The sequence below is a fragment of the Amblyomma americanum genome, chromosome 2 (genome assembly GCF_052857255.1).
Source record: "Amblyomma americanum isolate KBUSLIRL-KWMA chromosome 2, ASM5285725v1, whole genome shotgun sequence".
Classification (NCBI taxonomy): Eukaryota; Metazoa; Arthropoda; class Arachnida; order Ixodida; family Ixodidae; genus Amblyomma; species Amblyomma americanum.
In genome coordinates, this window is record NC_135498.1 from 68,140,827 (window position 1) to 68,153,663 (window position 12,837).

General features: G+C 47.7%; 1 protein-coding gene across 1 annotated transcript in view; it reads right to left on the reverse strand.

Annotated features, from left to right (window-relative positions):
• LOC144118657 (glutathione hydrolase 1 proenzyme-like) overlaps positions 1-12,837 on the reverse strand; it is a 65,775-nt gene that overhangs the window by 22,562 nt on the left and 30,376 nt on the right. The window contains exons 6-8 of the mRNA XM_077651527.1: positions 9,682-9,818; positions 5,030-5,186; positions 1,526-1,588 (exon numbers count right to left, since the gene is read on the reverse strand). Coding sequence (XP_077507653.1) covers positions 1,526-1,588; positions 5,030-5,186; positions 9,682-9,818 — 357 coding nt within the window. The remainder of the gene's footprint in view (positions 1-1,525; positions 1,589-5,029; positions 5,187-9,681; positions 9,819-12,837) is intronic.

Here is a 12,837-nt window from a genome sequence, read left to right on the forward strand (position 1 = left end):
ACTGATGGCATCTAATTTACAGTACAGTCTTTTCTGTAAAGAGCGTAATGCGGTAGTTCAAAAAGTACTTAATGCGTTGTCATTACAGTCCCTGTGTTGGAAAAATTCTCCGCCAGCATCACCTTAGTGTTCGACTTAACAGCGTTAGCTACTGGAGCTTCAAGTGTTTCCATCGCTGCGCTCAGCAAACGTGGAGAAGACCAAATCCAAACATCCCTTCTACGACACAAGCGGCACCATCTACCTCATAGATTTCGCACTGCTATTGCGGTTTACAGCCACCTTCGCTATATCCAGTATATTTACTTGTTATATCACTTAATAAATTTTATAAACATGTGCGTCACAACGCGACGAATCGTTTGACACCACCGGTAACCCCCTGCGACAAACGGTTCGGCCGTAATGGCAGTCTGAAGGTCCTCGGAATGCACGGTTTGGGGGCGGAAATTTCGTCGTTGCGAATCCCACACATATGTTGGGCTTCAAATCAATTAGTAATTTTATCCTTAGGAACATGTCATGTTATTTGACACCACTTCTAACATTCTGTGTCAAACGGGTGGCCTTCAAATTTCACGCAAATGGTGGTCCAGGGGGGGGGGGGTGGGGTGGGTCCTACTTCGATGGCCGCTATACTAGCCCATATATATATATAATGGATCGAAAGTATAGGTATCAATTGAGGCGCTAAGCGCCGACTGTTGCTATGCGATATAGTGTGGTCACGTGGTTACTGCTTTGGTTAATTTGACCTTCATCGCAGACAGACGCGTCCTTGACAAACGTAAGTAGTAAGAGCTAACGCTCTTGAAATCTGTTAGTCCGCCTGAAGCCTCAGTTGGCAGGTGGGAGAGCGGAGGGAGGGTATACCCTGTCCACTTTCAGGGGAGATAAGGGAGAGGAAAGTGGAGGGAAGGAGAAAAAGAGAGGGTGGGAGGCGACGGGTGGGGAGACTGGGGAGAAGGACAGTGCAATCGCCAATCAGAGTCGAGAGGTTAAAAGAAGGAAGAGGGGGTACGGCGTGTCACACGGTGATTGATGGAATGGATTACGCCACCCGCCGCCATCAGGAGAGAGTACTAATGCTAACGCATACTCAACCGCATGAATCGCACTGATCGTCTTGACCTTCCCTTTCATATTGGCGCTACCTGTACCATTTGCGCCCTGGCAACAAAAGAAAATTGTTCCCCTGCACCTTGCCACTACAGCAGTGGCTGCCGAGCAGTCGCTCTGTTCTAACGCCCGCCACTTACTGTGTCAGCAGGGATACTGAAAGTGAGGCGAACGCTTTACAAACCGCGGGAATATGCCAGGGAAGCACTTTTGGGCTGGTATAGTAAAACACATATGTTCACCCAGTTTCACTGCTGTCGTGGGCTGCGCGCGCAGATGAGCGCATCTAGGGGCCCTAGCTGCTCTCGACGTAGCGGCATAGTGCGAAACAGAAACCGGATTGAAACATGTGGAATAAAGCAGTTGTACCACACTCGCCGTGACGACGTAAACACCATGTACTCACTATGGGAGCATGCCTCTGTTATCTTTGGCGCTAAATGTGCTTGTCTGATGTCTGCTAGTGAACCTGCGAAGAGAAAAAAGAAATTTACTGGACGATTGCGATATTCAATAATGCGAATTTTCAGCGCCGCTGTTGAGGTATTTTCATTTCGGGATGTTTTAGGTACAGATTTTCAGAGGCATGAACATATTAAGTTTTATCGGGGACGAAAGTGGTATACTCCACGCAGCGGGAGCCGGAGCAACGGAAAACTGCATCATAACGCCATCTAACGCACGGAACATTGAAACGAGCCAAGCGACATGCCTGCAGATAACAGAGGGCTCCCATTAGCTGCATCGATCCCAGATGCCGCCTGTAGATGGCGTTACGATGCAGTTTTCTGTTGTTCCGGCTCCCGCTGCGTGGAGAATACCACTTTTGCCCCGGGTAGTACATTTATATACGAGTCTTTTTTTTTTCTACACATACAGGTTCGTCGACTGCTCTCCAGTCCACTGCCTCTCCACTAGGTAGTGTGTTTTGCAGCCGCGGCCGCAGACGGCGCATGCCACATTCCTCCGCTCTCGCCATAGCCTACTCCTGCGCTATAGCACTGCCGGTTACTACAAAGGTCTACTACGACGACGCCGACGCCCAACCCAAGGAGGGGCGTTTAACAGCTGCGGTGTAAAAAGAGCAGTGATCATGGTGGCGGTTGTGGCGGTGGTGAATCTTTATGGCGCAATGTCAGCTTTGGCAAAAGAGCGCCATGACGCAAGCTATTTCCGTCTACGCAAGGTGAGGTCAAAAACCATTTCCGCAAGCATTTCACCACAGATGAGCCGATCACTAGGCCAGGCGAAAGCTTGTACCTATTCTATCAGGGGGGGGGGGGGGGGGGGGGAAGGGGGGGCGAGAGTGGTACCCAGTGGCACTGGAGATCGAACCTATACGCATCACTGATGCGAGGCGGACGCCACCGCTAAAAGCAGTGAGCATGCTGTAGATGTGGACCGAACAAAAGGTGAATGAGAATGCGGTAGACAGTGATATTTCATTCAGGAACTTTTCCCTTTTTCAAAGACTTTTCGAACAAATTTACGATGAAGGGTTAAGACAATCTTTATACATGTTTTAAGGGAATTTGAAGAATTATCGACGAAATTAGGGCAGTTTTTGCGGCTAGAGAGAACTTTGACTGTAGAAAGATCACGGCCTAGAAAAGGCTCATACCCGGCCACAGAAATATAGCAGAAAGGAACAGAAGGGCGCAGTCGATGCCAGTGCCGAAGTCCTTTCTATGCAGCCGTCTTCTAACTTCCTTAAAGTACGACAGTTGCTACCACTGCTACGGTACACAAGTTTCGCACTGCGCCTCTTTTTAAGATAGCTGCGCAAAAGTTTCCAAGACAAGGTCAGTACGGCGATCAGCACTGGGCCCGATGATGCCCACACTTCATAGATAGCGTGTTCGCACTATCGTATACATCGTGGCTCGGCAAATTACTGCCGTCAATGTACGACATCGCTGAAGGCTCAGGCGTTTATTTTGTCTGCAAAATTTCGACACAACGAAAACAGGGTGATTTAACCTCGCGTATTCGCTCACCTGATATCCAGTGTGCTTAAGGGATTCCCTCAAATTGGCGTACACTTGAAAGAAGCGAGTAATGATGAAGTTAAGACGAAAAATCGTATTTTCTGGGACGATTACAGTAAAACATTAAAATGGCGACGCCGACTATAAAATAAAAGGGGAAAAAACAAGTCGTTTCTGCTGCCTTGCACAAGCCTTGTAATCACTCGAAGGAGTAATTATTTACTGACCTCCGCCCAGGCGCAGCCATGCAGTTACTAAAGAAAGATGTATCTACAGCTTTCGTGGGAACTTGTAGTTGCAAGAAAAATCAGTCTTGACCCGGCTGTCAAACCCGGGAACATCGCCTGTGAATGGAAGACTCTCTACTAGGTAAAAAAAACTAGGACGGTAGCCACTTCCTTATTTCAAATCTATTCCACCCTGGGGGTTCCCGTAGACATTGAATTAACACGTTTCCACTTCAAGGTATAGATCAATGCGGCCTCCCCCTAGTGCCTGCTACTAGTCTTGGCCAGCTTGGTTTATTTATTTATTTATTATTTATTTATTGCATACTGCAGACCCTTGGGTCCAAGTAGAGGGGCATTAGTATAGATACAGATAATAATGAACAAAACAGGAACAAACAAGCACATTTATACAATTTTTAGTCACACTGCAGTCAGCAAGCCATGGTTTGCTGACTGCAGTGTTTGCCTCAGACAGGCAGTGTTCCCGGGTTCGATCCTCGGACCAGGGCAAATTTTCCTTCAAATGCGAAGTTTTTTTGAAAGTTTTCCTGTGCAGCCGTGCGGCTGCGCTTGGGTGGATGCTAATGAGTAATTACTCCCCTTATTTCTCAGATATCTTTACCGGGAGATCGCGAGAGTGGTTTAGTTCATGTTTTCCACCACGCTCGCGTAACAAGAAATTCATCATCATCATCATCATCATCATCATCATCATCATGGCAAAGGTCTATCCCATGTGTCTCCAATTAACCCTGTCCTGTGGCAGCTGCGGCCACCCTAACCCCGCCCACTTCATAATCTCATCCGCCCACCTAACTTTCTGCCGCCCCCTGCTACGCTTTCCTTCGCTTCGAATCAATTCCGTTCACTTAAGGACCATCGATTATCTTGCCTTCGCATTACACGCCCTGCCCGCGTCCATTTCTTCTTGATTTCGACTAGGGTGCCATTTAAATTTTGTTGTGTTTTGAAGAGAAAGCTTCACTACGCTAGGTTTTCAAGAGGGCATCGTCAGTGCAGTTTATCCTTGAACTGCCCTGGTTCGTTGGCAGAGGTATGTGACCTGCTGACGTCATCACAATATGCCCACCGTGGCAGGTGGCAGCTGTCCCATCGGACTGTGAGCAACCTGCCTACCGTGGCAGGTGGAGATTAAATTGATGATTGGCCGAAAGACAACGTGACCTTCTAACTTCATCTGCTGATTCAGCCTCGTGATCTCGAAGCGTGCCGTCTAACCAGCGACGCAGAGTCGGAGGTTTCTTCAACTTCGGCACTGGACGCGGAGATGGTTTCAAGTGAGACGGTGCGGCGGAAGACTGACTTTGTGCTCAGACTCAGCGAGTCCGACTCGGCTGTACGTGCATTCCATCGACGCTTTACAAAGAATCCGTTCGGCAGTGTGTGTGCGGCGCTTGTGAACGTAGCCATGCAAAGGAAGCTTTCTCTTCTCACCAGGGTTAACCAAACTTTAAACCACAGCTATTTTTTTTACTGGTTTGCACTGCCAGCCGGTACGCGATTCTTCTTCCAACCAGTGTGTGATACAGGTGCTTCGTACTCATGCTAAGCGCGTACTCGTCTTTTGCTGTTCTCCGTGTCTGCGTAACCGTATAATTCTCACTGACCACAGTTCGCTCCAACTGCGCATCGTTTCACGAGGCCATGGCTACATCTGCAGGAAGCGCTCACCCAATGGAAGCTCTTTCGACTCCGGCGGTAATCAGGACGCCGCTGGACGGGAATGGCGCGGTGAAAAACTCCTCGTCTTCGACCGTGTTTTGCGTGATAGGTTCAACCCAGCTGGCTTTGTAGCCTGAGAAGTCTTGAGCAGTAAGAGTTGTGGCACCTGCGAACCGAAATGACCTTTTGGAGACGAAGTCCCGTGTGCAGGTCGGCCTTGCCGCCAACCACTCAGGAGAAGGCGCAGGGCCAAACCTGGTGACTCTAACACTCCATACACGCCAGCATTCAAGCCATTAGATGCACTGAACGGCGCGTCACGCGTCATCAGCAGGAACGACAATTTTAAAGATCGCGACAACTACATGAACGCCCCCTAGAGGGTTGCAAGGAGCAGCGCTAGTAGGTGACGCGTGACAGACCGGTTGCACGATAGGCAGCAATAGGCCGGCTGGCAGGACGTGACCTTTCGGCCTATGCTCTCCACTCCACGGGCCCAGAAGAGGAAATTTGCAGCGCAAAGAAACGCACGGAGGACAGAAGAAACACAAGCACGAGAGCTGACACTACCAACTGAAAACGTTTTTATTTGCACGTGCAATAAATACCGTGCAAATAAAACCGTTTTCAGTTGCTAGTGTCAGCGCTTGTGCTTGTGTTTCTTCTGTCCTCCGTGCGTTTCACTGCGCTGCGAATTTCCTTTTCTGTGATGAACCAACAAGCCCAAATCACCATCCTTCATTAGTTCCCCACGGGCCCATAGTAGTCGAGGCGGCTGGATAGAAACTGTTCGCTACTTTTTAACCACAGAGGGCTAAGCAGACGACTAAGCAGACGACTTCTCCTTTTAAGTCCGGCTTGCTCGAGTGCGTCGCCGCAGCCAAGAAATTGGGCTACGTAATCACGAAGCAGCAGAGCAGCAGTAGACAAGGAGCGGACAAGGCGCTGTGGAGTCTTTTTTTTTCTATGCCGCTACACTGTAAAAAGAAAAGCATCCTTGTGGGTTCGTTTTCCTGTCTGTAGCTTCCCTCTTGCACTTCCTGAAATGGCTGCCAAGCATGGCTTAGACACCCATACACTGAGGCGTGATAGGCACAGTTCCACCCTTTTTGCTGATTGCAGTTCACAGGTCTTGATTGTTTCGGAGTTGCACAAGTACCGACTGCTTTAAAAGACGCTGCTTATTAGTCTTCTGCGTGCACTCTTAGAGGGAAGCTGAACAGTCCCTACAAAAAGCTGCCGACCATATTTCTCAATATGCACTAGAATTGCGGTGTCCCTGACTGTAATTATGATACCCAGGGGCCGTATTCTTTAAGCTGCCCATTTTAAAAAAGGTCATTTCGCGTCCGTCTGGTCATCTGTCATTGGTCACTCAGATGTACCCGCGGCTTTCAAGCGTTTGTGGAAAGCGACCCGGCCATTAGGTGGTTGACACCCGAATCTCACCATTGGTTGGCATTAGCTGCGATATGCAACCACTGCTGAGGTGCATCGCAGCGCTCTGTCAACAGCATGCGACCGCACCTGCCCACTGGCTGCCATTGGCTGCGATATACAGCCAACGGTGAGGTCCCGTCTCCTTCTACGCAATGGCCGGGTCGCTTTCCACTGACGATTGAAAGTCGCGGATATATCTGAGCGACCAATGACAGAGGACCATACGGACGAGAAATTGCCATTTTAAAATGGGCAGCTTATATAGAATACTCGGCCCCAGATCAGTATACACATTATACGTGGATACCATGCATGCCATTCGCTCTCTTAAAAACCGCACAGTCTCGTTAGATTTCCACGACAACCTCAGTGAAGCCCTTTATAACCTATCCCTGGCCACGCTGGGATCGGATGCAATGACCTGGTCCAAAAGCTGTCTCGCGAAACTCTCATCTAGCGTCTGCGATCTGCTGGCTAAGATCTTTGACTTGTGACGAGGCTCTGCGAACCACACAGCTCCGTGACTCCTTCCAGGCACTCTCCAAACACTGCCCTTAGCTCAGCGTGGCCCAGACTCATATTCTCCGCAAGCTTCGCACCAATAGCCTTCTCAGCACAGCTTCTCTGCACCTCTTTTGCAAGCGCTCTGACCAGTCCCTGCTGCCCCAGCTGCCCCTTGCGCTGTGCCTGTCTGAAGCACTGTCACTTTCAGTGTTTAGTAGCCCTTCAAATGCCCCCCCCCCCCCGTCTATCTGGAGTGCCCGGCTGGCGTTGGACCAGTTGGATGACCAGTGCGCTCTGGAGCTCCACGCGGATCTTTTCAGTGCTTAACCGGTTGCTCATTATTAAAGTGATTTTCCTCTGTGTTCTTAGTGTCCACCTAAAGGGTGCCTGGGTGCATTAATGGTGTTGACGTGCTCAGTGCACCCTAAAACAAAAAAAGAATAAAATTAAGAATGCAAAAAGCGTCTAAGATGTGGTACGCCCGTAAAGGTACACATAATTTTACTACGCATAGCTGATTCGGGAAGATCGAACCATCAAGCCGTACCTTATCCTTCAGACGTGCACTTTGTTCTACTGTGGAGAAAAATCTGAAAATTTGAGTGTGCGTATATTTGAAGCCCCCTGTTTCAGAATAACATGAATGACATCAAAAATTTCAGGAATTACGCACGTCACACATTTTCAATCTCACGAAATTGCAGCCCTATTCTTAAAAAAAATCGCAATCCTAAAAACTTGTATGTCTATTACTAAAGGCCTGTTCCAAATCTCTAATTGCAATGAGGTGCCTATCGGTAATAGCTAGAAACTATTACAATTTAGTTAATCACTTTACTAGTTAACATGATTCCCCTGTTTTCTGACGACAGCCAAAGCTGGATTTGCTGTGTCGCAGAAAGTCTTTCTTTATCACAAAAACCCTATTTTTAAAAATTAGTCACCACCTTAACTTACACACCTGGTAAATACTTTGGCGTCAGTGTATACGCTGCCGTGCACTTTCCCTGCGGCGTGCAATACTTGAAGTGTTAGTCGATGACTTGACCGAGTGTGGCGAAGAAGGGCTTTCTCTCAGGCAAGATGTGCTCCTGCCATCCAGTAAGACAGCGTCTGTTAAATTAAGCCCACAAGAATAAGAGTACCCGAGTACTGTTTGCTTTCGCGAGACTGCTGTGGCAGGGTAATGCGCCCCATCGGCTAATCTGGCGGAAGCGCACGCTTAACTTCTTTCTTTGTGGTGCGTCGGTGATGACGGTTCCCCTTTCTCGAATGTACCCTGTTTGCCCCACTACCCAGGTTTGCAATCCCGCGGCATCCATGGATCTACGCTTTTTCGAGTGATCTGTGGGACACCATCGCGTTTCGTTGCAAGTGTTGTTCGGTTCGCGAGCAATCGGTGGAGTAATATACGTAGTAATACGCGGAGTGATAATTGAAAATGATCATTAGTGCACCTTTAAGTCGCACTGAGTGAAGCAGCAACAGTCCGCTTGCACCCTTCGTTTATCTCCACCAAGTGGTCTCCTCCGATTCCTGCCCTCCTTCGTTTCATGGCCATATTTCGACCTTGAGTTTTCTTCCCGTCCTGGAGAGATTTTTTCCTAGCCTTAATCGTGTGTTATCGCGGGATTTTTTTTTTACTTTAGTACTGGACTTTTCCCTACAACTTCCCTGTTTGCACTTCTTTTCCATTTTAACGGCCAAGCTTTCCCTCTTTTCCATTCTACGATAACTCCCTTTCACTGACGTAATCTCTCCCGCGGCGTTACATTTACGCGCCCGCGCATGTATAAACACGAATGCTAGAAATTTTAAATTCTATTCACTGCAATGTTTTCTTTGTAGCACATATATTATTGTTAATAAACGTGTTCTTGTTTTAAGAAAAAAAGATCTAGCAATGGCGTAGCGGCCTCATGAAGCGGCCAAAGAAGCTTATCTTTTCGCGCCACTGCGGGCTCGAATCCCTCACGCGGCCAATTATGTGTTCTTTTATTTCACACCTCGACCTTGTCTGACACTCAGACTAGGTCATGGCGGCTTTTCGCCACACCGAGTTCCCTATGCTATCGCGTAATAATACATTTCCGCACGTATTTTATCAAAACAGCGATGATTCTAGAATGACATAATTTGCTTTTCGTAAGTCTATTATGCTTCATGTGCTAAGTAGTAGCCCCCAGACCTGCGACGAAATTGCGGTGTAATTTACTCACCGCGCAGATGGTGTTCTGTGCACCGCCGCTAGAGCAGAGAGTTAAAGCAAAGCGCAATCCGCTACCGCACGTCGTCAGTGCGTACGCGCTGATTGGTTCCGACGCGACAGGCGCGCACGCAGCCTCACGCAGCTAACGGGCACGTGGCGCCATCTGGCGCTCTCTAGGCGATCTGCGCATGCGCAGCCACGGCCGGTCTTGACGTGCGCTTTCTCTCGAGACTCTCGAGACCTCGAGAGCGCGCGCTCAACTCGAGACCGGCCGTGGCGCAGCGGTGACCCGCGGAAGCGGATGACGTATGTATGGCTACTGTACCAGTGCACTATATCGTCGCACTTCTCGCTCCATATGAGCGCGAAAACTCTTTTCACTGCTTCAGCCAATAGCTGAGCGTTCCAATAGGCTATAGCGGGATCGAAGTTTGTTGCGTTTCAGTTAAGCGAGCACCAACGCTGACTGGTCGCCGTGCCCTGACTTGGAGGCGAGAGTAGCACGCACCAAGTTTTGTGATGAGTTCTCCGGCCTTCGTTGTGTAAAAGGCGCTCGCGCCCTCCTTCGAAATGTCCGTCAGTGTTTTTCCGAGGTCCGCTTGCACGAGCTTGTCGCCTTCCTTCTTGACATCTTTAAAAATTTTCCTGCGCGAAAAATGAACGGCACTTTGCATAGAATTCACAGGACATACGTCTTGCGCTGCGAACGGCCAACGCTAGAAAACACTAGCCAAATCGGTTCCCTTCCTTTCGCATTACGATAACGGGAGCGTTCATCCAGGATTCGGGTGCGTTCGAAGTCCTGAGGCACTGCGCTTACAGGGTGGCAAGTTCTTTTAGCACAACCTCCCCACCATTTCTCAACAGGTGTGCAGTTACCCGATACTCATCAGCTGTTTTCCCCATTTGCATGACTTGTAAGGCTTTCGTTTCAACCTCTTTCGTTACCCCCTGGATTTCCAATACCTCCACGTCAGTGCCTCCGCCATTAGCGTCCCGATTTTTTTGGGTAATATATAGATCTGTATAGAGTTCCTCGGCCGCTTTATCCTGTGCATATTGTTAATGTCATTGCCCTTCTTGTCTCTTAATGCATATATCTGGTTTTTGCCTATGTCTAGCTTGATAGCTAGATAGCTTGATAGCTTTTATGTTAGCACTGTTTTTTAAAAGCATGCTGGAATTTCTCCATATTATATTTCCCTATGTCGGCTGTCGTACGCTCATTTATAAGCTTTGATAGTTATGCCAGTTCTAGTCTCTCTGCGGCGTTCGATGCTTCCATGTTTTGGCATTTATTACTCAGATCCTTAATCTTCTGAGAGCCTGCTGTTATCCTGCTTAGCTAGCTACCCTAATCCACACTTTTATTGCAACCTCGTAATGACGTATGTGAGGTTATCATTAATCGCTTAAATACTATAAGGTCGCCGTCCCCAGTTAAACAGAATATCTGCTCTGCAGCGAGATTCTGAATTCGTATAGTTTTCATTTTAGCGTAAACTCGTTTACGGGATTCTTCCTCAGTGGTTTCCTCCGTTACCTCTTCAATTCTAGGCTAATTCGAGACCTTACCATCCAATGGTCACTACACCTGCCTACTCAAACACCTCCACATCCTGCACTAAACCAGGATGCGCGTACTATACGAATGTTGTTTCGTTTTTGAACTCGTTATTCGGGCTCTTCTGCGTACCCATAATTTCTCGACAAACGCATTTTAGAAGCTGTTGACGAACTCAATTTTTTCATGTACCCAACAATTCTGGACAAAATCATTTTTATCAGGAAATAATTTATGAACGCAATTTCTTCTCATATTGTAAGACTTCACTATAACAATCAATATATCCGCAGATTTCCTTTCTACAGGGTTGCACTTTTTTTGCTATTAATGTTTTCGCTATCGTAGCAAGGGTGCCTAATTGGTTTTATATAGCATGGCAATCTTAACTGCTTTATGCGAGCAATGAAAAAAGTTTAAAATAAACATTTTGCTACACATCGGAAGAATGGAACATTACCTTCAATATTTCCATCACAGTAACTGACAATTTTTCAGTATTGACAATTTTTGTCCAAGAATGTTTGATATGAACAATGGTGAAGTGCTTCCCGCTCCTCGCCACTTAGCTGCCCCAGCGTGGGCGGGGCAGAGATTGTTGCGTAGTACGTGCGTCATGAAGTAACGCGATTTGATTGACGTCACTTTGCATCCGCCAGCAGGCGCGTGGTTTTGAAGTGGCCCTAATTAATTGAGCCACAGCGGCGATAGTATGGAAGATTTCGAAATTCTAAAAACTGCTACGGTTATTACTAACAGCTGGCTAGAAATCTCTAATTGCAGACGGGCGCATATCGATAACAGTTAAAAGTTAACTATTAGAATTTCGTTAATCACTTTACTAGTTAACACGATTCGCCTGTTTTTTCACGTCCGCCAACACCGGTATTACTATGCCGCAGAAAGCTTCTGTTTACCCCAAACACCTTATTTTTAAAAATTAGCGGCGGGCTTCCCTGAAACACCTGGCCACAGTGTGACTAGAAAAGGTTCCTGTTTTCAAGTTTAGCTCAATTAAGAGCGCCTGTGCCCAACAATTCTGGACAAAAGCATTTTTGAACGGAAAGAGTTTATGAAAGCAGTTTTTTTATATATTGTAAGATTTCACTATAACAATCAACATATCCGCACATCTCGGTCGGCAAGCTTGCATCGTTTTGCTATTAACGTTTCTTCTATCGTCCAAAGCGTTCCCAATTGGTTTCTAAGGCAGTCTTAACTGCTCCATGCGAGCGATGGAAACATTACAAAATAAATATTTTGCTACATATGGGAAGAATGGACCATTGCCTTCAATATTTCCGTATGAATACCTTACAGTTTGGCAATATTAAAAAAAATTTCCAGGAACGCTGGACATGGGTAAGCCTTTCAGGCTTAGGCCCCTGCACCAGCTGTGCACGTGTTCATTGAGCGGGGGTAGATCTATGGTGCAATAGTTATGAAGGCCGCCTCATTCTCCGAATCCCACCGAGGTACGAATCCGATGATGTACGTCACGTCAGGCCACGAAGCAAGACTATATAGGAGGTGAAACTCCCGTCAGCGCGAGCGAGCGCAGGCAACTATGCGCCGACGGGGTCGCATGCAGTGGCGGCGCCATGCGGCGCCTCGTAGAAGCAGCAGGGAAAAAAAATGCAGCGCCCGGGCAGGCTAAAGTCACTGGAACGGGAGTTTAGGGCAGGCTAGTGTTCCTGTATATGCTCCCGCAGGGAGCAGAGTTGCGCGACTGTTTTCCTCGCGCTGCTCTTGACGCCATTCGCCAAGCGGCCGTCACGTGATTCCTCAGACGACGTTTGTTCCAGTTTGAAGTGAAAGAGCCTACTTTCCAGGCGCAACGCCGGTTCCTCGCCAGTGACGGTACATATAATTCAAGTAGTTCAAGAGAAAACGCAATAGTGCTTATGCAAAAACGAGCAATTAAATAACAGCACCAGAAAGAGATATCACTTTTCGAGACCCTTGGAAACTCGTATACCACAATTCAGCTGCAGTGACTTAATTAAGGCAGGCTTTTCAAACTTTTGGATATTAAAGAAGTTCCGGCACGTGATGTGTTTGGCTTGAAAAGATGACCATGGCATAGAAAAAATGCAATGG